The sequence below is a fragment of the Notolepis coatsorum genome (genome assembly GCF_963971535.1).
Source record: "Notolepis coatsorum genome assembly, chromosome: 10".
NCBI classification, from domain to species: Eukaryota; Metazoa; Chordata; class Actinopteri; order Aulopiformes; family Paralepididae; genus Notolepis; species Notolepis coatsorum.
The window spans coordinates 87,032,077-87,056,831 of record NC_140174.1 but is presented as its reverse complement, the minus strand read 5'-3'; the positions used below and the strand labels follow the sequence as shown (position 1 = coordinate 87,056,831).

The window sequence follows — 24,755 nt, the reverse complement described above, 5'->3', positions numbered from 1 at the left end:
TGTATCTAGTCCTGTATCTAGTCCTGCTGTCACCTGTATCTAGTCCTGCTGTCACCAGTATCTAGTCCTGCCGTCACCAGTATCTAGTCCTGTATCTAGTCCTGCCGTCACCAGTATCTAGTCCTGCTGTCACCAGTATCTAGTCCTGCTGTCTCCAGTATCTAGTCCTGCTGTCTCCAGTATCTAGTCCTGTATCTAGTCCTGCTGTCACCAGTATCTAGTCCTGTATCTAGTCCTGCTGTCACCAGTATCTAGTCCTGCCGTCTCCTGTATCTAGTCCTGCTGTCTCCAGTATCTAGTCCTGCTGTCACCAGTATCTAGTCCTGTATCTAGTCCTGCTGTCACCAGTATCTAGTCCTGTATCTAGTCCTGCTGTCACCAGTATCTAGTCCTGTATCTAGTCCTGCTGTCACCTGTATCTAGTCCTGCTGTCACCAGTATCTAGTCCTGTATCTAGTCCTGCTGTCACCTGTATCTAGTCCTGCTGTCACCAGTATCTAGTCCTGTATCTAGTCCTGCTGTCACCTGTATCTAGTCCTGCTGTCACCAGTATCTAGTCCTGCTGTCACCAGTATCTAGTCCTGTATCTAGTCCTGCTGTCTCCAGTATCTAGTCCTGCTGTCACCAGTATCTAGTCCTGCTGTCACCTGTATCTAGTCCTGCTGTCACCAGTATCTAGTCCTGCTGTCTCCAGTATCTAGTCCTGCTGTCACCTGTATCTAGTCCTGCTGTCTCCAGTATCTAGTCCTGCTGTCACCAGTATCTAGTCCTGCTGTCTCCAGTATCTAGTCCTGCTGTCACCAGTATCTAGTCCTGCTGTCTCCAGTATCTAGTCCTGCTGTCTCCAGTATCTAGTCCTGCTGTCACCAGTATCTAGTCCTGCTGTCTCCAGTATCTAGTCCTGCTGTCACCTGTATCTAGTCCTGCTGTCTCCTGTATCTAGTCCTGCTGTCACCAGTATCTAGTCCTGCTGTCACCAGTATCTAGTCCTGTATCTAGTCCTGCTGTCTCCAGTATCTAGTCCTGCCGTCACCAGTATCTAGTCCTGCTGTCACCAGTATCTAGTCCTGCCGTCACCAGTATCTAGTCCTGCTGTCACCAGTATCTAGTCCTGCTGTCTCCTGTATCTAGTCCTGCTGTCTCCAGTATCTAGTCCTGCCGTCACCAGTATCTAGTCCTGCTGTCACCAGTATCTAGTCCTGCCGTCACCAGTATCTAGTCCTGCTGTCACCAGTATCTAGTCCTGCTGTCACCAGTATCTAGTCCTGCTGTCACCAGTATCTAGTCCTGTATCTAGTCCTGCTGTCACCAGTATCTAGTCCTGCTGTCACCAGTATCTAGTCCTGTATCTAGTCCTGCTGTCACCTGTATCTAGTCCTGCTGTCACCAGTATCTAGTCCTGCTGTCACCAGTATCTAGTCCTGCTGTCACCAGTATCTAGTCCTGTATCTAGTCCTGCTGTCACCAGTATCTAGTCCTGTATCTAGTCCTGCTGTCACCAGTATCTAGTCCTGCTGTCGCCAGTATCTAGTCCTGTATCTAGTCCTGCTGTCGCCAGTATCTAGTCCTGCTGTCACCAGTATCTAGTCCTGTATCTAGTCCTGCTGTCACCAGTATCTAGTCCTGTATCTAGTCCTGCTGTCGCCAGTATCTAGTCCTGTATCTAGTCCTGCTGTCGCCAGTATCTAGTCCTGTATCTAGTCCTGCTGTCACCAGTATCTAGTCCTGTATCTAGTCCTGCTGTCACCAGTATCTAGTCCTGCTGTCACCAGTATCTAGTCCTGCTGTCACCTGTATCTAGTCCTGCTGTCACCAGTATCTAGTCCTGCTGTCACCAGTATCTAGTCCTGCTGTCACCAGCATCTAGTCCTGCCGTCACCAGTATCTAGTCCTGCTGTCACCAGTATCTAGTCCTGCTGTCACCTGTATCTAGTCCTGCTGTCACCAGTATCTAGTCCTGCTGTCACCAGTATCTAGTAGTACAGGAGCCTGAGCCACCAGGATGTTCTTCATCTTCACTGGCTGAAGGCATGGCTGCAGATGGAAGAAGTGCTGCGTGGAGATGAGAACTACGGCACTGTCGCCATGAAAGGAAATAATGAACGCTGTGAATATATCAGATTTTTAATAGTTCCGTTTCAAATGATGTACAGTACACACACATTGAACAAAATCATGTCAATCAAAAAGATCTCATCATCACCAGATTCTTTATTTTTATTTTTTACTACAGCATCTCATGAATCAGCAATCACCATGCACACACACACGCACGCACACACACACACTCAGAGCTACCTCCGTTCTCTTCCGACAGCGTAAGTGCATACATCTGGTAGAGTTGGTACAAGGTTTGCGGTCTAATGACGGCAGGTAAAACAGGATGTCGAACGTCGCTACCTACGCAGTTGTTAATCAGGTGCAGAACACGGTGTATATACACTTCATTAGTTGCGCCTCTCGAGCCCTGTTCTGAGGAGGTGGCAGGGGTACTTGAAAAGCCACGCTGAGGAGAAGAAGGAGCCGACTAGCAGGGAGCCAAGTCCTGGCAGAGTCCTGATTGATGAAGAGCCCACAGTAGATACGACATCCCTAGATGCCTGTGGCTCTCACCCACGTCTACGCTAATTACACTACAAACAAAACAAAAAACGGAAACACACAAAGGAATGATTTTTAAAGTGAGAAAGCGTAACTTCTACATACAGCAGACGATGGTTCTTTCCTAGCTACGCTCTCCTTATATTAATGAGAAAAAAGAAAAAAAAAGACAAAACGTACACACCAAACTAACAATTCCATGCACCCACGCTACAAACCGGGGGACGCTCTGCTCCGAGAGACGGCAGAGGATCTGTAACACAAGATGACTGATCCAGGTGAGACCATTTTAAAGGTATGAAGAAACTCATCCAATTTAATTTCCTGGGTCAGGAATGAAACAGGAGGAAGGGGGGTGGGGCTGACGAGAGAAAGAGGGGTTTAACAGCCCTGGAGGTGGGAAAACAGAAGGCTTGTAATGTCGCATTTTTATATTTGAAGCACCGGAATAAATACGCTGATAGTGGTGATTCTAGTGCTGATTGCAGGCTCTATAAATAGACAAGTTAATTTGCAGAAATACCAGGAGCTGGATAATCATGAGGAAGATATTCATACAGAGGAGATGGTCACAGGAGACGAACGTGAGCCTTCTCTCCCAGAAACAGTAGGTAAAATACATTAAAGGTCAATTGGGGGGAGGGGAGCTGAACCTATAAATTGTCATGCAGGAGATATAGTATTAGCCGTTTCAAGGCCAGATACAAGGGTGCGACTAATATACAAACGACAAAAACCCACATACAATGCGAGAACAGGGAGGGACGAAGCTACCCAAGGAAGTGAGCCTGCAGTTCTAGAATTAAGAATAGGCAACGAGTCAGAATTAGATAAGTAATCGTTAATCGCAATGTCCGGATGAAACAGTTTGATGACGGAAGATGGAGCCCCGTCTCCAGGGCGCACACACAGCTGGGTCTTTCCATGGGGGGGGTGGTCCCCGAGTGGCCTGCGAGTCGGGTGAGGGAGGGCGGGGGGGGAGAGTGCCAGGAACCTGGGAGGATGGGGGCAGAGCAAAGGGTGTCTCGTCATCTGTACATCGGACTTTAGCTCTTCAGCACCGCCTCGTAGCTCTGGAACACACACTGGGACACCTCAGGGGCTCTGCACTTCAGAGAGACCTGCGGAGAGGGGAGAGAGAGAGAGAGAGAGAGAGAGAGAGAGAGAGAGAGAGAGAGAGAGAGAGAACATGGGGGAGTTACAACAGGGCTCGCCTGGACAGTCAGGGTGATGCGTTTGTTTTTGTTAGCTAGTCGTCTGAGATGTTCAGCCAAGTTAATAAAGGATTAAGCAGAGGAGGTTAACCGTTTCACCCTTTCACTACAGACGGTTAACTGTCTGTAGTGTGGTAGTGAAAGGGTTAACCTTCTGTAGTGTGGTTGTGAAAGGGTTAATCATTCTGGTGTGTGGTAGTGAAAGGGAAGGGTTAATCCTTTTGTAGTGCGGTTGTGAAAGGGTTAATCCTTTTGTAGGGTGGTTGTGAAAGGGTTAACCCTTTGTCGTGTGGCAGAGAGTGTTAGCCGTCTGTATTGTCGCAGTGAAAGGGTTAAACAATAAGCATTGTATATATAAACTACAGGATAAAGGTTACTGCAGGACCAGCCATACAGAGTAGGAGGAGTCCCCACTCGTCTTTCTATCAAACCGATCTTTTCATAATGAGATCACGATGGAGTGCCACGGACCGGGCTAATGCATCCCCTGCCTTTCTGATGAGATCGGGGACATCTTTGATGAACTGGCATGATAATGCAACATTATGGGATGTGTGGTCCGTGTGATAACCGCTGGAATTATTATGGAACCGCGGCTTCACCACGTCACCATGTGTGTAAAGAAAGGGGACGTGGGCAGATAAGAGACCCGTGTTGTCCTCTTAGGCAAAAAAAAACATTCCAGTTCATTTCCACAAGAAGAAAATTCATCAACACTGAAAAAATCCTGCCTTTTATTTCGATCTTACCAGCTAAAGGCAAAAGCAGCTCAAATTTGAGAGCCCCCCCCCACCACCACCACCTCTGGCCCAGCCTCCTCCTGATTTCGATGTTTGTCGAGTTGCTGCAGGATCTGATGCAGCTCCTCGCAGGCAGTTTCCTTTATATCAGGAGCCCAATGCTAGAGGCAATACTCTCAGCCTGGAACAGGGGCTTTTAGCAGGAAACGCTCCGGGCAGGAAGAGCGCCATGTGATTATAGCATCATGGAAGATATAACGGTGTCACCCACGGCACCATTATGATTACAGTTATCATTAAACACACCAGAGGCAGGGTGAGGGGATTATACCAGGTCCCTCTCTGGCCCACTGGAAATCACACTGTAGTGATGGAGTGTCCTCCTCGAGGCAGCATTACCACAGAGAGCTGCTCGGGACGGGAAGAACATTGCGAGCAGAATTGCCAGGTGGAAAATGTTTTTCCGGAGGCTTAGAATTGTCGTATTTTGAGGGAGATTATCGTACGTGAGTCACAACAGACAGAATAATATGGTAAACAATAACCACACAGGTTCACATGCCTGTTCAGCATCTTCATGGTAATTAAAAAAATACTAAGATGGTAACATTATCAGCTCATGTTCCACATAGCAATATAAATAAATGTATCATATATCATAGCCTACCATTGTGCAATCTTCAAATAGGCTGAGCATTGCACAGATTCCCCCCGTAAACAATGACAAGTAGGAACAAAAATGGCTTTGTCCTTAGGCAAAGGGGACGTGTATAAGTAGATTGATTACAACTACTAATATGACATGTCCTCAAATTATCAAATCATGGGACCTTTGTCGTTATTGATCGTACAGAGGGGGCGAGATTATCGTACAAATACAATAATTGTTGCACATCTGGCGACGCCGCCTGCACACCTCCTCAGTGCACTCGGGGGTCTCCGCTAATGTACGCTGCTGGCAGCGTTTAGGCAAGGCCCTCTCCCGTCAGCGTGAGGCTGGGGGTGGGAGGTAGTGAGGCTGCCGCTGTCGAGAACGGGCTATTAAAGCCAGCTTGGGAAATATTCTGTCATTCGTCGGGTAGCGTGGCGCGTCGGTATTGTGCTCAGGGCCTCCTTTTTAATGCTGAAACACCGGTCAGAGTCGACATGAGATGTAGAGGGTGAGCTGCTGTTGGGTGCAGGGGAAGGCATGGCAACGAAGGAGCAGGGGGGGAAAGATCTCCTACTGGAGACGTGGAGCGACTAGCGTGGGAGAAAAGGAGAACAAAGAGAAAGAAAATAAAAAAAATAGTTATAATAATGGGGGATTAACACCAGGCATCCTTCATGTTCCCGTGGGAATGAGAGTCCTCCGCCCCCCCCCCCCCCCCCCCCCCCCCCACCAAGATGACTTACTGCTTTAATCTGGGATTCTATTGCTAAATCATGAAACACGCAGATTTTATCCGCATTGGATTTGTTTCTTTGTCACCCTGACCTACAGCGCTGCATCTCTTCTACGCACCGCTGGGAGTAGATCTCCTGTACAATATCTACGCCCATAGCCGCTCTACTCTACTCCCTCTCCCTACTTCCATTTCTACTCGTTTGCCCCCGCGGTGAGAGTGTGAGCATGAGAAATGGAGAAGCCTCGCCCCCAAAGTGCCAACAGACAATTTATTTCAGCGTCTGTCCACAGACCGTTCTCTATATTCAGGGTTCCCACAGACATTGCAACATGGAATTCAAGGACTTAAGGACTTTTACAAGCACTATTTTTCATTTTAAAAGGGCATTTACAAAGGATACAATTCACTTTTAAATGTTTTTTTGTATAGAAAAACCAATTTCCGACAATTAGTTACACTTTAAATAAAGAAAATCTAATTTTAGAGAGAATCATTTTATCATGGATGAACAAAACTTTCAATGCAAATGGTTGATTTGAATTTCAATTACTTTTTAAGCACCTTGTTAATAAATGGGCTGTTTAAGGAATTCCAGGACTTGTCAAAAATCAAGCACTTTAAGGACCTTGTGCAAACCCTGTATATTGTCCTCCATGTCCATACCGCTCTGCTGCTCAGCAGTATGGCTGTGGAAAAAGGAAAACAACAACCGATGCCCTTGTCAGCCCATTAAGACTGTCTCCACAAATCCACTGATCATTCTAAATGCGCCTGCAGTCTAGTGGCAACATATTTCTCCAAGGCATTTGATAAGGTTGAGCATAACATTGCAGCTACTTCCCACTTTTGACCTTGGGAGTTAGACCCGCTCTTATATACAGTAGTGTACATAATGCATACCCACCATTGTCCCACGGACCTCACGCTCCCTCCACCATACATCAGACGTCATACGCCTACACACAGCCACACCAGACCATGCTCGCAAATTCCCAGGCTCCAGAACACAAGCTCCTTGGACAGAAGCTTTTCTACACACTGCTGTCCGTATATGGAATAGCCTTCCAGAGCACGTTATTGGATCAATTGCAGACAATGGCCTTCAGGCCTTCAAATTCAGAATTCACAAGACAACTCCTGACCATTCCCCTCTCCCACTGTTGAGATGCGGTGAATCATATCCAAGTGGATATAACTAATAAAAAGAAGTATCCTGGATCCTAGACTTTATGACCAACAGGAAACAGAGGGTTGAGATACCAGTGTTGTTTAACCCCCCTGGCTCACCTGTGGTGTAGCCCAAGGGACCCTCTTAGGTCCCATTATATTCTTGGCTATCGTCGTTGGTAGTACGTGGATGACATTACTATAGCTGAGCAACGGATCTCCAGTCAACCTTCAAACCTGCAACCTGCACTGGATAACCTGTCTTTGTGGGTTACGAGGCAGGCCACGCAGCTCAACCCCAGCAAGTGTAATACACTCCATGTATCCTCCCATGAACCCACACAATATAGCACTTTGATTCTGAATGGACAGCCGCTGGGAGTCTGTCAGCAGTGAAGGTCTTAGGACAGACCTTGGGACAGGCAAGTTGAGCAAATGATATCAAGAGCCAACAAGAAATGGTTTGTCCTGCGAAAGCTCAAACGCTTTGCGGTAAACCAGCTCAACCTGGTCACAGTGTTTAAGGTATATGTTCGACTCTCCCTTAATTACTGCACACCAGTATGGCACTCATCCCGGACGGTTTCAAGAACTGGAGAAAATCCAAACAAGATATGCCGTTTGCCGTATATAACAGGGCGTGACCAGGCAATTTCTCCCCCACTTGCACTAGTGCCATCAAATGCCCCCAGAAATAAGGCTGCATATGCGACCATTGTACTCGCAGTCTAAAGCCCTGAATTAAGGTCCTGAATAGTATAGAGCCCGGCTCAAAATGCAGTAAATTATAATATTGACTAAATAGGCGAGTGAGACTCTAAAATATCAAATTGACTTGATCAAATCACTCCTATTAAGTTGATTCAAATGACTTAAACAGCCCAATGCGAATCAGTTTGAGTTGAATTATCATCATTGGTCGGATATGACATAAATGGTTACCCCTTAACACTTTCAGTGCCAGCAGGGGGCGCACGATTTAGTGCTTGAATGCCCAGCATCCACTTCAATGTTAGCGTTAATAACGCCTAATCTATGTTTTAAATTATGGCTATGTGTCTAATCTGCCCATCGCTTATCAATGACTCGTTTTCCAGTCAACATTGTCGAAGCGGATTGTTTTTTTATCGGTTCATTTTCATTTTATAGCATTTTGAAAAGCCCTCGTTTTCAAGGAAAATAAAAAGATTCCATAATAAACGCCCTGTACTGGAATATTCTAGAATACACAAAAACGTTGTAATTTTTCGGCCTATTTATGAATCGTTTTCAAATAAACGCTAGATTATCGATAGTATATGTGTTAGGGCTGGGCGATATGGCCTAAATATGATATCACGATATTTTCTGACCTTTCGGCGATACACATCACAATGTTTTTCTTTTTTCCCCCAAACAATTCATTATGAGGCTTACCAAGACAGTATTTGAGTTTGCAAGCTAACATTAAAGACAAAATAAAATACCCACGCATTTAGCATTTAAATATTATATATTAGATTATTGGATTATTAGATTATATATTGCATATATTTAGCAATGAGATATATGATTTAGATATGAAATATGATTAATTGAAAATGGGGGACCCTGATGTAAACAAGACGAAAGTCTCTCTGGTCTGCATCCCCTTAACAATTGTATGTATTGAGCTGTACTGTACCCATTCTGCAATATGTTAATAAAGTTTTAAATCAATCAATCAATAGCATTTTAGCATTTTTATTAAACTACTGTATATTTGTATGTCTCTAAATGTTTTGATGAATTGAAAATGGAGGACCCTTATGTAAAAAAGCCGAAAGTCTTTTTCTGGTCTTCATCCTCCAGTCCACTGTTGTTGTATTGAGCTGTACTGTATTGTACCCATTTTGCAATCTGTTAATAAAGTTCTCATTCATTCAATCATTGAGCCGGCAACAGAATAATTTTGATTGACAGTCGAGTCTGCCAATTACGTCACACCGCTTGCACCCGCCCTGCTGTTCTTAGCACCAATCGGCAAGCGCTATTAGTTTTTTACATTCCAGAATGTCCTCCATTGATTTTGACGAGAGCACAACAACAACAGCTCCCCGCGGCCGACGAGTTAGATTACCAGCGCACCGCAGCATGACTAAACGAGGCATAATGATTTTACTGCAACGTTATAATAAAAGCCTTTCCATACATCGGTCTGATTGAAAACTTTATTAACAGACCGCAGAATGGGCACAACTCAGCATGGGCTGAGATATGAACGAATAATGCTTGCTATCCATGTCGTCCTCGGACTTTGCTATGTTCTGGTAAATACGCTGATGTTATTGAACGTGTAACTATATAACGTTAATGCCACAAAACGAATGTTAATCATAAGTAGTAACTTTGATGCAGTAGTGTGTGTGTGGGGGCGGCGTTGTTCAAAAGTTTGAACGTGTAGACCAGATTGACGCGACACAATCCTCTTGGGCAAAACATCACAATATCCACGATACGTTAAAAAAAGCGTATTGTTAATTAACTGTACCCGATATTTATATAATATCGTCATATCGCCCAGCCCTAATATGTGTATGCACGCTATATAGGCGATCTGAAAAATCGATTCTCTGATTTCCTCAAAGCCATCACCCACACACACACACATAGGGCGAACGCCGAGAGCTCAGCGAATACAACTCTGATTATCCCAAGACTTGTAAAATAGATTCTTTACCTCAGATCAGATGTTCTCCAAAAAGATCATTCCAATTCCTGATCGCCATTCCAAAAATCGATCGCTTTTATTGATCCAACGCTGGGTGCTCGAAACACATATTCCACGCTGTTCTGAGGGACCAGAATGACTGCAATCGGCTCGGGTTACATGCCTGAGAAGTAAAATGTGGATTCCGGATTTTTCTTTTCTCATCCATTTTCATTGAGTCCATTCCAAAAGGGTGCATTACAATATGGGAGACGATAGGGGCGCTTTTTTCACATCTGAGCTCCTGATGGAGCTGGTTTCCCAACGAGAGACTCAGTTGATGAAATATGAATTCAGATCGCTAATAAAAAAATAACACGCCAATTGTCGTGGTGGGCATTCAGGGGGCGGGCTGATAACACGTGTTATGTCGTGGTGGGCACTCAAAGTGTTAATACCGCCTGAATATGAAACTGTAGAACCAATCACATCCCTCCTTACATACAGTATTGTACATAATTGGCAATATATTTCAACATTTATAAACTATGCATTTCACTCCAAACAGCAGCAAGCCATAACGATTGCAAACATCCAGGGATGCATTTACTTGATAACATCTTCCTCTGCCATGTTCCAATTGTAGGCTACTTATCTTTCAATTGCAAATGCTTCCAGGACAGAAACTCAGCCAAGCTGCCAGTCTTTAACCAGCTCTACAGACTCTGCGTATTACAGAACCGAGCTCTAAACTACTAAAGCTTGTGCACCATTTTGCAGATGGCTCCTCACAAATGCCCTCACTTCTTGACGAGTGCAGAATGGTAGTGTTCAAGGACAGTGGACGCACGTAATGAACTGTTCAAGGACAGTGGACACGTGTAGGGTATGATTCCTAATGGACGGTTTAAGGACAGTGGCCACGTGTAGGGTATGATTCCTAATGGACTGTTTAAGGACAGTGGCCACGTGTAGGGTATGATTCCTAATGGACTGTTCAAGGACAGTGGACACAAGTAGGGTATGATTGCTAATGGACTGAAGAACAGTAGATGCACGTAAGGCAGAATTCCCTAATGTAGAAGCGGCTGTGCCTCTCAGCACGCCCCTGAAAAGGGCCTGTAATACTGGGCAGAGACTACTATAAATGACCAACATGAACCTCTGATCTCTCTCCAAAGAAGAGGAGCTGTGCCTCAGTTGTGCCAGACATGTCCTGAAATCTCAATATGAATGAGCTACTCAAACGGCTCTGTGTCTGGTATGAATACTAGACAGGCTGGAAAGCTCTGCCCCATGAGGACAAGAACTGCACTCTTTCACGTCTACGTTCCCCATCTGATCCCATTACTGAATGCACACCATTGACATTTGCAATCTAGTGTTAACGTGGTAACCCTGATGGTTTTTGATATTCATTTGTGTATGCAGTCTATTGTTCTCTTTTTTTGTTGGTGATGTAAGGTGCCAAGTATGTGTTGCAATGTCTGCGAGTTGAGAACAAAGAAAACTTTGAACGCAATCCAATGCTAAATTGGCCTCGAATTTTGAGAACCCCTAAACGGTTCTACTCCAACCTATATCTTTTGGATACAGACTCATCAGAAATAATAAAAAATGTCGACGACTCCTGGGATATTCGCACTTTGTGTACAGATGAAAAAAACGTATCAGTAAAGCATCATATATGCGATTAGTTCCATGAAAAGTGGAAGAGCTCCTGGGTCTCCCATCGCATTTCACGAGGCCTTTTCAGCTAAATTAGCCCCTATTTTTAAATGAATGTACAATGAAAAGCTCTCCAGTGGGAGGCTGCCCCAATCTCTCTCCCAAGCTACAATTTCAGTGCTACTGAAAAAGGATAATAAAAAGTGGCACCGACAGATCGGCCTTCTCTGCTGGGATTATAAAATATATACCAAGGCCCTCTCACACTGTTTGGGGAGAAAACCAACCAGGTTTAATTTCTGGTTGACAATCATGAGAAGGTTACTAATTATTATGTATTCTTCCAATACATAATTATACAATACATAATATTCCAATATAGTTTCCCTTGATGCGGAAAAATTACTTTTGAATGCGGATATCTGCTAATAACGCTGGAGAAATGTGGGTTTGATAACACAAATTACTGTATAATTACACACAAAAAATTGGGAAAAAATCTGTTTTTGAAGGTTACATGAATAATCTTTATTTTGATATTTTTTTGTTTTGGTTTTGGAGGCTTAATTTAAGAATAAGAATAAAGGATACGCATATAATAAGCATTATGCTTCACCCTGTACCTTTTCAGTCACTGCCAAAATCTAAGACCGTGGCGTTGACAGTCTGGAATGATTGTGCATATTGTAGTGATGACTGAACAAAAAACTACTACTAATAAAAGGAGAGATGACACTAAAAAGCACTGGGTTATAGAAGAATGACATTCAATGACAGGTTCACAAACAGTTAATTGGGACATTCTAGAGTAATATTAAAGTGTCATTAAATATATATATATTTTTGTATCAATAATAATAATCCAAATGTGGAGGTGAGGAAAGAAGGCTAAACTAAACAAAATACTGAGAAATTCTAATTAGATTTGTAAAGCGATCCCAATCTTTGACACTAAGCAGGCTAATCATTTTAAATGTAATTTCCATTTGGTAACTGAACATTTTTAATCTTTGGGGGGAGGGGGAATATGAAGCGTGATAGGAAGGCGGGGGGTGACACGGTGGTGAACGGTATCCATTCCTGGGTTGAAACTCTATTTGACTCAAACCCTTGCAATTACCCACAGAGGAGGTGGTGAGAGGAAATCGGCCAATGCCATTGGTCACATGGTTGCCATGGGGACAGGGGATGGGAGACGAGGGCACTCCGCTCTACTTCAAAAGGTAGTGACATGAGTAGCGAGGGCATCATAGGGGAGCCGGAGCCAATTAAGCGGCGTGTGATGTCAGAGAATAAGGCCGAGTCCACGTTCTCACCAAAAAGCCTGGCGCGCGGGTCAGCCGCTCTGCCGGACTATCAAAATAACAAACAAGCGAGCGTGCGGTCTAATAAGCTAATCTTAATAGCTTCTCCTCCAAGACATGTCGTCTTCATGAACCGAGAATAATCTAGAAAACACGTGGCAGCGGGGGGCTTCGCTTCCTCAGCCCTAAAAATAGACTGACAAAAGACTTCCATGTGCTGCAACCCTGGGGCCACGCAGCAGAAGACTGGGGCCACCATGCAGCAGAAGACTGGGGCCACCATGCAGCAGAAGGATGGGGCCACCATGCAGCAGAAGGATGGGGCCACCATGCAGCAGAAGACTGGGGCCACCATGCAGCAGAAGACTGGGGCCACCATGCAGCAGAAGGATGGGGCCACCATGCAGCAGAAGACTGGGGCCCTGCAGCAGAAGGATGGGGCCACCATGCAGCAGAAGACTGGGGCCACCATGCAGCAGAAGACTGGGGCCACCATGCAGCAGAAGGATGGGGCCACCATGCAGCAGAAGGATGGGGCCACCATGCAGCAGAGGACTGGGGCCCTGCATCAGAAGGCTGGGGCCCTGCATCAGAAGACTGGGGCCATGCAGCAGAAGGCAGGGGCCATGCAGCAGAAGGCTGGGGCCATGCAGCAGAAGATTGGGGCCCTGCATCAGAAGGCAGGGGCCATGCAGCAGAAGACTGGGGCCCTGCATCAGAAGGCTGGGCCCTGCATCAGAAGGCTGGGGCCATGCAGCAGAAGGCAGGGGCCATGCAGCAGAAGACTGGGGCCCTGCATCAGAAGGCTGGGGCCATGCAGCAGAAGGCAGGGGCCATGCAGCAGAAGACTGGGGCCATGCAGCAGAAGACTGGGGCCCTGCATCAGAAGGCTGGGGCCATGCAGCAGAAGACTAGGGCCGTGCATCAGAAGGCTGGGGCCATGCAGCAGAAGACTAGGGCCGTGCATCAGAAGGCTGGGGCCATGCAGCAGAAGGCAGGGGCCATGCAGCAGAAGACTGGGGCCATGCAGCAGAAGGCTGGGGCCCTGCATCAGAAGGCTGGGGCCATGCATCAGAAGGCTGGGGCCATGCATCAGAAGGCTGGGGCCATGCAGCAGAAGACTAGGGCCGTGCATCAGAAGGCTGGGGCCCTGCATCAGAAGGCTGGGGCCATGCAGCAGCACAGAGAGGCGTCGACATGGTTAGAGGGCACAATGTAGTCTACAATGCAGAGGAGCCTTCCCAGGCTTGCAGAGGAAACATCTTTGAGAGTTTGTTTGTTACCCAAAAAACACTGGTATTTGTTAATTTCTAAGGCCCTTATTAGTAAGCTACCTCCTTATATTTTATTGGAATGGAATTTTGGAACCTATGGAACCCGTTCTAGTGACTGGCTGGTCCTTAACACATTGGTCGCCAAAATCGCTTTTCAGCGTTATTGCCCGCCATGCGTTGACCGCCAACATCGCTGTACAGCGTTTTTGAGATAAATATAAAAATTATTTAGCATGGCATTCATAATTCATCCACCCAACCCCCGATGCCCTAGCGGGACCCTAGATGGGACTGCAACGGCTCAATACCGCCGCCTGGTGGATGGTCGGGCGAGTTACACTCTCGCAAAAACCGGAAGTGTCATCGGTGCATCGAGGAAATTCCTCCGGCAGTCACATCTCGCTACAGGACTCCTGACAGACACTATAGTACATATGGATCGCTTTCTAAACTTAATAATCGATATGATTTCGGCATTTATTGCGCCATACAAACCGGAAATGGACCTAGGCGATCGGCGTCGAATAATTGGGATCTTTCACCGCCAGTCTCATCGGCCCACGGTAAGAGAACAGTAACGTTATTTTCAGCCCGATTGTTTATTCATTTCACTGCAAACCATCTGATCAATATATCACCCATACTACATAAAGCCATTACTGATGATCAAGGAATTATAAACGACCCCCCCCCCCCCCTTTCCTCCACGCATGATGAAGCATAATGTATACCGATCATATACATTTGAATTTTTTAATATAGCGTGTATGGGAAAGAAACGCCAATCGATAATCTATCATATGCGTTTGGGCCTATAACTAGCGTTTTTGGAATTATAGCAGAAAAGATTAAAAACACTTATATTCTCGAAGGCATTAACACAACAATGTATGAATGAAAAAGTATAACGTTCCCACATCCTGAACGATAGATAATCGATGTTGAATGGGCCATAGTAATGCAGATATAGCTATACAATTAAAAAAGTTATAGCCCTGCAAAGAAGGTAAACATCTCCATAGGCTTTTAACGGTGGCAGAGAGGGGTATGAGATGGGCACAACCCCCGGCAGTCAATGTGTTAAGGTCCCCTGAGTTCACTCAGAACAGGGTAAATCTGCATTTAGCTATGATGCCCCTCTAGCTCATGGAATGAACTCCAACAGTCCTTACAGCTCGAGATTCTCCCCTCTGTTGCAGAGTTTAAAACCTTGATCTCCAACCTTTGTCAATTAAGTTGTATGTGTTTTAATTGATTTGTTATCCCTGCTTTTTGCCCAATCTTGTTGTCATATCATGATTTTATATGCTGTGATTTTATATGCCATTTTGTGCTCATTTCTGTATTCACCCGACGTGACTGTAAATGAGGGAAACCTCCGTTGCCTTTTTGAGTATAAATAAAGGTTTGAAATGAAAATGAAATGAAATCTAGTCTTGTGGTGTCGAAGAAGAACAGTGAGGTAAATGCTTAAGAGAGGTCAACAATAACAGACGGGGCAAACGGAGACAGCTGAAGAAGCAGAAAGAATCAAAAACAGTGTGAACAAAACCAACCTCCAGATCCTGAATAACACGAGGCGACGGCACAAGCGGGAGGCAGACGAGGGGGAAACGAAAACACAACGGGGACAAGAACAAATAATACAAATCAAAAAACAACACCTTCAAAGTAAAGATGACAAACTCAATACAATGGTACAAACAGGGTCGACAAAAACATCCTTTCATGTCAGTGTTTCCTCCTTCACCGCAGCGAGAGTAGACTACGGATCTCGAGGGGGTCAAACTCCCAGATGATGAGCGAGGCCGATTACCCCCGATTCAATTTGACATCGATTCAATTAGGCTTGGTTTCATTCAGCGCCTGCCGCTGGGGTCAGAATTATGGATTCTGGTCGACTGATTTTCCATAGTGGTTTCAGCAGAAGCGTTTAGCGCAAATCTTAACCCATCTAAAGAAAAAAAGGAATTGAAAGATCGATCTCGATTAAAATTAAACTATTGGATATATTTTGAAAAAACTATTTACTAGGCAGAGGGAGATATCTAGGGCTGTCTTAAAGGCCAACTTGCATGTTGTATTTTTGTTCAATAAACAATGTGGACTAGGCCAACGGTGACTTTCATGAAGAAGGAAAAAAGATTATTGAAATTGACCCAGTTTTAGCGTTTTTATCAAACATTTTGTCTGCCCAACACAATCACCAGTACTAGCCGAATGAAAATGTATCCGTTTCACCTAACAACACTATTGCTCCGTGATCATAGCCATCCATCTCTAAAGCTAACCACTATTTGTAAAAGCCACAACCACGTTACCATATTTGTAATAATGTAAATCATTGTGTCGTTGTACATATTGTGTATACACCGTTAGAAGCTAACATAGCTTAGCTTGGTAGCTATTGTGCTAACAACATATCCCGACCTCCGGCTCGCTGGCCGGCATGAACGCCCGACCCAAAATGGTTCTCTCCTCTCTGTACACCCCCGTCCCCACGGGTACCTTGCCGGGGAGCCCATGGACGCGACAACGGCGGCAGCCGTAGGGTGCTCGAGCCTGTAACGCTAGTGGTACACGATAGCTATGAGCTAACTAACGCTACAGGCTCAAACACCCTACGGCCGCCGCTGTTGTCGCGTCCACAAGCTCCCCGGCAGGACACCTGCGAGGACGGGGGCACACAAAGAGGAGAGAACCACCCCAAATCGGGCACTCATGCCGGCCGACAAGCCGGATGCCGCGGCACGTTGTTAGCACAATAGTAGCCCACTGTGATGCACCGAGTGGGCCACCATTGATCAACATGCAGCGACGTGTAGCTTGCATGATGCGTGTGCAGTGCTTTGCCACACAGGTCTGAGAAGAGGACCTGGACATGATTTTACTCGTTCCCCAAACTCCTACATGCCCCGATCTAAAATGGTTCACGACAGTAGACATAATGCTAACGTTAGCCAGCGCCATATATCCAGTAGTACTATGACCCGGACGGGCATAAGGCATACGTTTCCTGAAGTGACGTCACGGCCGTGCTAGCGTCTGATAAGCTTTTAGATTTGCTTGTGCATGTTATTCGTGCGTGGACCTTTTTAACCATTTCTGAGTGAAATTTCCGGCGTCAAATGGAAAAAAATAAATAATTAAATTAGATACCAACAGGGGTGCAGTGCTGGGCATACGCGGTCAAACGACGTTTGGGCTTCGTCACTGAGGCCGAAGTGCGCGCATCCTATTATTATGCAAAGTCTAGGTGATAAGTGCCGGCGCGACGACACAAAAATGACTCGTCGCGCCGTATACCCCGGCCGCCGGCACTTATCACCTAGACTTTGCATAATAATAGGATACAGACAACCAAATACAAGCCCTGTAGGTGTGGTGGGGGGTTGCTTGATCTCCCGACTGGAAGGATATCATCTGTTCTGTGCGCAACCGAGGGAACATGTATGCGCGTGCACGCGTGCGCGGGCGTTTGGCCTTCGCCCATATTACGACTGCACCCCTGGATACCAATGATGTAAACTACCCATAATTGCAGAGTAGGGTTTAACCTGCAAGTTGGGCTTTAAATACTTCGAAGCTTCGTTCGATGGGCATGGGATTCAAATATGAAAATAATGCGATTACATTTTTTTTTTAAATAAATGATATATATATTTTTTGTGCAAAATCAACTCTGCCTCTCTTTGTTAACTACAACAAGCAATGCCGTTTGTTATTTAAGATGAGGTTGGACTCGGCACTGACAGATTTGTGTTCATTGTGCTGCTTTTATAAAGCCTCAAATGACGGCTTATAATATTTCATGAAAGCAAAGTGTTTTGTTTGTCTAAGATTTTAAAAGGTTTAAACTTTACAGCACTGACAAAGTTGAACAAAGTGCTGTACAAGTCCCACAAAATAAAATAAAATAATAATTAAGAATAAAAAAAATATTTATAATCATTATAAAAAATGTTTTATCTCGAAGCTTCGAATTAAAATCGAATCTCGGCCCCGAAGCTTAGAATTCCAAAAAAAAATTCGAAGGTCAGCCCTAGAGATATCCATTTAAAAACACTGTATACGACCAGATCGACTGGGGAAGGAGACAAACGACCGACATGAAAGCGGACCGACATGAAACCGGACCGACACAGACTGAGGGGGGGGGGGAACAAAAAAACATCAGTAAATGGCACCTTATGAATAAACATGACGTGAAAAGTACACTGTGGTAATGAGATGGGAGGAGAGTTGCCATTAAGGTCACTGTGCTGGACCAGTCATGCAGAATGTCTAAGGCCGTTGCCATCAATCAGGGCGTGTCGAGAGGGAGGGCGCGAGCTGGCACGGGGCACATGCACGTCACGATGCACACACAAGCACACTTGTACAAATTCACACAAACACAGCAGGGATGAATCAACAACACACTCTCTAATCACTTTGCAATCAATCGTTCTCTTCACATCTTTTCATCACCACCACCACAGGGTCGCCGACGTGGGGGTTAATTGCTCACCGTGAAGTTAGGGTTCCCTGCCTGGACTCTCAGCTCAGCCAGCACCCAGATGCCATTGGTGAGTTTGATGGACTGGTAGAGCATGTCCTGGGTCTCCACCGTGCGCTTGGCTATGGTGAAGATGTTGCTGCCCTGTAGTTTGTTGGAGGCCGCGTCTGAGGGAGGAAGCGTGGTTTCAGACATTCATATAAAATGGTGCATTTATAGAGCACTTTAAAAAAATTGTTCCTCACATTTTTACCCGTTCACTCACACACCGACGGCGGAGGCAACCATGCAAGGTGCCAACCTGATCATCGGGGAGCAATTAGGGGTTAAGCGTCTTGCTCAAGGACACATCCACATGCGCTGACTGGGAGGAGCGGGAATCGAACCGGGAAACTTCCGATTACCAAAGGACTGCTCTAACTCCTGAGCCACTGTATATGTTGCACTTGAAACAACTCTGTACGTGCAAGGATTCACCGTCGCCGTTTTTGTGTGACAGTTTAAAAAATTAATAGACAAAACACGAAAAAAGGCAATAAATCGCACCGACCCGCCGTGCATTGGAATAAACGTTGAGTGAGTGATCCCAATTTGCCAAGCATGGCCAAGCAAGATTGCAAGAAACCAGGTATTGTTCCCTTCAGTCCTTGTCAAGGCTCTCCGAGTAAATATTATCATTCTATGAACACGCGCGCAGTGGGACTCTGACTCCTGTGACGGTCTGTGGCTCGCTGATGAAACTGCCTTTGTCCGTGCCAGACCTTGCAGGATGTTTAGTTTTTTTCCCTCCCCCAGCTCGGGGGAAAAACAACCCGGTCAAAAAAACAACCTTCACTTATAATTCCGTGGTAGTCAGGCCCGTCTCTAGGCTGTCTGCATAACAAAGATATGGACTCTGATTTGGAATTAACTTCCCTCCTCGGTTTCTTGTCTTGCCGGGCGTGCCACAGTGGGATCTATACCCCCTCTCTTTGTCGAGGAGATAGAAATTCAATCTGGTGGTGGTGGGTCTCCATTAAGCTGTGATTAGTCGTTCACCTCCAGTTCAGTAGCCGCTCTCACCCGCTTGTGTAGAACCACAAATTACCAATGTTTAAATAGGGAGTGTAGTCGATTATGAGTGCTCATCAAACACTATTTGTTTCATTAGTGAGGATCATACCTCAGATCTCTACTGCAAGACGAGCCTCTACATACATTATCAAGTCAATAGCTGTCAGGACATGATAATAGAAGTTTTTCTATGTATTTATTTACCTATATTTAACCAGAATGAGGCCTGGCCAGGACAAGCAGCGGCACATTTAAGAGGGTTGCAAGCAGACGACGTAGAACAATGAATTTACAGAACTAACTCCTCCAGCCACAGCGGCTGCTAGTACATTCATGTGCTCACCCCACAGCAGGCGGCTACGGCTGCCCAGGACATTGAAAACCCACCACAGACTTAGTTTTTTCCCCTCAGAAGCTCGCCTAGTAAATTTGTCTGGGTGGAATTGTATTCTCTATTTTGCACTGACAACAGATCATTAGCCACTGCACTTTATTGTCTTGTCTCGTATCACTGTTTTGCATCTGTGCACTGCACTGTAAATGCTGTATCACGTTCCTATGTGTTTTTTTGTAAACATAATGGCGATTAAAAGTTATCTAAATCGGACACTTTGATTATCCCACCAGCTGAAAAGAGCCTGGTAGTTTACCTGCAGTGTTGGATGGTAACGCCTTTCAGTAATAATAATAACTTTTCCCATTGAAGAGTAGTAACAAATTACCATCTCAATTTCAGTTATTTTACAGTTACCCGATAAAAAGACAACTCGTTACTCTGTTACTTTGACAGGAATATCATTCCTGATCTGTAATGTATTCAAACTGTGCTCAAGACTGTAAGTCAGAGAACCCAGGCGGCTGATTGGCGCAGTGGGCAAGGTGCTCACCTCTAACGCAGGAGATGCTGGTATTGAGCCCAGCTCTCTGCGTTGCTACCAGCTGGCCGGCCGTTCATACTAACACAATTGGCAAGTGTTAGAGGGTGGGAAAGCCGGTGGGTGGGGATTTGACGTTGTGGACAGCGACTCCTACAGGTCGGTTTGGTGACGCCGGTGCGACGGAAGCAGGAAGTAGCGGGGGCAGCGTGAGCCTCCCACTCGTTACTCCTCGCCACTGAGAGTTCGAGCTGCTGCGGCGAAAAGATGCGACAGGCTGCCTCCTCGTGTACCGGAGGGGACACGTGATGCAAGGCTTCCGTCCTCACTACAACCGACCTGTGGGGGGGGTCTAGCAACGTTCAAGACAGGGGAGGGAAGAATTGGATACACTAAATTGGGATGGGGAGAAAAAGTGGATAAAAAAAAAGACTAAGAGAACCCAACGTCAAAAGTCTCTCACTCAAAGGATGAAAAAGCGCGGATGTGTCTTCTTCACTTTAGTCTTCTTCACTTAGGCTACCGTATGTATTTCACAGAGGCAGGTCCTCGTTCTTCTTCACTTAGGCTACCGTATGTATTTCACAGAGGCAGGTCCTCGTTCTTCTTCACTTAGGCTACCGTATGTATTTCACAGAGGCAGGTCCTCGTTCTTCTTCACTTAGGCTACCGTATGTATTTCACAGAGGCAGGTCCTCGTTCTTCTTCACTTAGGCTACCGTATGTATTTCACAGAGGCAGGTCCTCGTTCTTCTTCACTTAGGCTACTGTATGTATTTCACAGAGGCAGGTTCTCGTTCTTCTTCACTTAGGCTACCGTATGTATTTCACAGAGGCAGGTCCTCGCTCTTCTTCACTTAGGCTACCGTATGTATTTCACAGAGGCAGGTCCTCGTTCTTCTTCACTTAGGCTACCGTATGTATTTCACAGAGGCAGGTCCTCGTTCTTCTTCACTTAGGCTACCGTATGTATTTCACAGAGGCAGGTCCTCGTTCCTAGGGGGTAGTTAATGTTTCAGAGTAAATCATCAGTTTCACCTGTTGGGAGCAGAGCCCCGGCTTCTACTCTCCACTTGGAAACCTCTCGACACACACCGGCGATTCTACAGCAGCACAACAACTTGTTCAGAAAGATAGTCAACTTGGTCATCGTCATCAATTTACGCCAGCTTTGCTTTTGATCAAGCCTGACGTAGCCATGTTACCAAACTTCTAAAGCTGCTGGTTTCCAGTTAATGAGCTCCGACACGCTCTGTGCCGCAGTGGGCGACTGCGCCTGGGTCCTCCGCTGAAAACAATGATCTAACTCAGCGGGGCTCTGTGCTCGCGGCTCGTCCTGGTTTGAAAACCCCTTGAGGTGTTGCTACCCTGACGTGATCTTTCACACGAAGGCCCGCGGGCCAAGTAGGCCATGTTGTTTACCGAATCTTGACTGTAAGAAAGGAAGCAATATTTGAAATGAGTAACAAGTAATATATAACTTTTTTGGAGTAACACACCAAAGAAGGTGTGTAGTGGTTGACAACCTTGCGAGCCACAGTCAGAATTGATCAGCATTTGGCAGTTGGCTGGTGTTAATTTCCCCACACTGTATGAAACAATAGCATTGTCTCTTCCAACTCCTCTATTCCATACTAAATACCCACCTAACCCTCTCTAAATCCTCCTTCTCACCTGAGTTAAGATGACAGTCTTTGATCTGGAACTGGGATTCATTGTCATTAGGAATGTCCTTCCATGTCGCCAGGAACACCTGTCTCTCTGAGGACAAAGAGAATTTTTCAGATATAAAATTAAAAAAAAAAAAAAAACTTCCAGATCAGATTTAGGGGATGTTTACGTGGGGGAGGAGAATAGGATTTGTGTGGTAAACGTTGGGTGGCAGGTAACCGGGGTAATGAAAACCGCAGGGGGGGGGTTTGCTGCGGTGCTCAACGCGAGACCCCCCTCGCTGGGCTTCAGGCGTCAGAGCGTCACCTCTGGCTGTTCGTCCGGCTGCGGGTCCCATCTGGAGGCACCACGGGGGAACAAACACCAGCACACATCCTCAGATTGAATCAACCAGAGCAGGGTGGGGGGGGGGGCACAAACCAACAGGGGGGTGAATTGGCCCAAAAGAATGGCACTGCCAGACACACGCGAGCGCACAATAACCACACAGGCACGCTATTAGCCCTGCAGGCACACCTTGGCACTTAAAAAAGACTGAGGTGATCGCAGTGACGTCAACCAGGTTTAAGGGTTCAGAGTGGAGACGGCGGGCCAAGGGGCGTAATTTTTAAACCTAGCCGCATTTTTCGGAGACGCTCTCTGATTGGCCACTGACTGACTCTCTCCGATTGGCCACCGACATGTTTGCCCAATCGCGTGACGAGCTGTGTCTCTGCCCATTTCCGCGTCGAACAGCCTGCAAACTACCTGGCGTTCTATCGCCATGCTCTAAGACAAACTCTAACCTTAACCAACTTCGAAAGAGTGCCTAAGCTTAAAGGGGAACTCCAACATTTTGGGAAATTAGCTTATTTAACATCTTCCCTGGAGTTAGACAAGAAGATACATACCTTTTTTGTCTCTGTGCATGCATTTTAGCTTTGGGAATAGACGCTCCGTTAGCATAGCTTAGCTTCATCACTGGAAGTGAGGCAGGACAGTAGCCTTACAGTGCCTTACAGTGTATTGCAAGGTCTGACATTGACCAAACTTGATATGCATGACCTTGGTGGGCTCTAGGTCAACTCCTGAAAAGGGGGTCAATGTCAGACTTTGCAATCAAAAGTTAGGGGGCTAATAACCCTTGCCATAATTTCAGTGCGCCCCCTAACTTTTGATTGCAAGGTCTGACATTGACCCCCTTTTCAGGAGTTGACCTAGAGCCCACCAAGGTCATGCATATCAAATTTGGTCAATGTCAGACCTTGCAATACACTGTAAGGCACTGTAAGGCTACTGTCCTGCCTCACTTCCAGTGATGAAGCTAAGCTATGCTAACGGAGCGTCTATTCCCAAAGCTAAAATGCACGCACAGAGACAAAAAAGGTATGTATCTTCTTGTCTAACTCCAGGGAAGATGTTAAATAAGCAAATTTCCCAAAATGTTGGAGTTCCCCTTTAACCGTCGAAAGAACTTGCCGTCACGCTCTAAGACAAACTCTAACCTTAACCAACTTCGAAAGAGTGCCTAAGCTTAACCAGTGTAGAAACAGGTGTCGGCCAATCAGAGAGCGTCTCCGAAAAATGCGTCTAGGTTTAAAAATAACGCGGCCAAGGGACACACACACACTCACCCATCTTGCCGTCCTCGACAAACAGCATGCTGATGGGGTACTGGCAGCTGAAGTAGAAGACATCGATGTTGTTCTTAACGGCCACCTGTGAACGCGATTACATCCAGGGAGAGGGGGGTGAGGAGGAGGGAGGACATGAAGAGGGGGGAGAGATAAGAAATAATATGCGTGTCATTACTTTCAAGTGCTCTGGAGGGACGAACGACGAACACTGCCTGGCGGGGGGAAGGGTGAACACTGCCTGGCGGGGGGAAGGACGAACACTGCCTGGCGGGGGGAAGGGCGAACACTGCCTGGCGGGGGAAGGACGAACACTGCCTGGTGGGGGGAAGGGCGAACACTGCCTGGCGGGGGGAAGGGCGAACACTGCCTGGCGGGGGAATGGCGAACACTGCCTGGTGGGGGGAAGGGCGAACACTGCCTGGCGGGGGGAAGGACGAACACTGCCTGGCGGGGGAAGGGCGAACACTGCCTGGTGGGGGGAAGGGTGAACACTGCCTGGCGGGGGGAAGGGCGAACACTGCCTGGCGGGGGGGAGGACGAACACTGCATGGCGGGGGGAAGGGCGAACACTGCCTGGTGGGAGAAGGGCGAACACTGCATGGCGGGGGGAAGGGCGAACACTGCCTGGTGGGAGAAGGGCGAACACTGCCTGGTGGGAGAAGGGCGAACACTGCATGGCGGGGGGAAGGGCGAACACTGCCTGGCGGGGGGAAGGACGAACACTGCCTGGCGGGGGGAAGGGTGAACACTGCCTGGCGGGGAGAAGGGCGAACACTGCCTGGCGGGGGGAAGGGTGAACACTGCCTGGCGGGGGGAAGGGCGAACACTGCCTGGCGGGGGGAAGGGCGAACACTGCATGGCGGGGGGAAGGGCGAACACTGCATGGCGGGGGGAAGGGCAAACACTGCCTGGCGGGGGGAAGGGTGAACACTGCCTGGTGGGGGGAAGGGTGAACACTGCCTGGCGGGGGGAAGGGCGAACACTGCCTGGTGGGAGAAGGGCGAACACTGCATGGCGG

General features: G+C 46.7%; 1 protein-coding gene across 4 annotated transcripts in view; it reads right to left on the bottom strand.

Moving 5' to 3' along the window:
• Positions 1–2,108: 2,108 nt before the first annotated feature.
• ap1b1 (adaptor related protein complex 1 subunit beta 1) overlaps positions 2,109–24,755 on the bottom strand; it is an 83,006-nt gene continuing 60,359 nt past the window's right edge. For all 4 annotated transcript variants that reach the window (XM_084323296.1, XM_084323297.1, XM_084323294.1 and 1 more), the window contains 4 exons: positions 23,735–23,819; positions 22,125–22,211; positions 18,535–18,689; positions 2,109–3,722 (listed from right to left, as the gene is read on the bottom strand). In XM_084323296.1, coding sequence (XP_084179422.1) covers positions 3,648–3,722; positions 18,535–18,689; positions 22,125–22,211; positions 23,735–23,819 — 402 coding nt within the window. In that variant the 3' untranslated portion in view covers positions 2,109–3,647. The remainder of the gene's footprint in view (positions 3,723–18,534; positions 18,690–22,124; positions 22,212–23,734; positions 23,820–24,755) is intronic.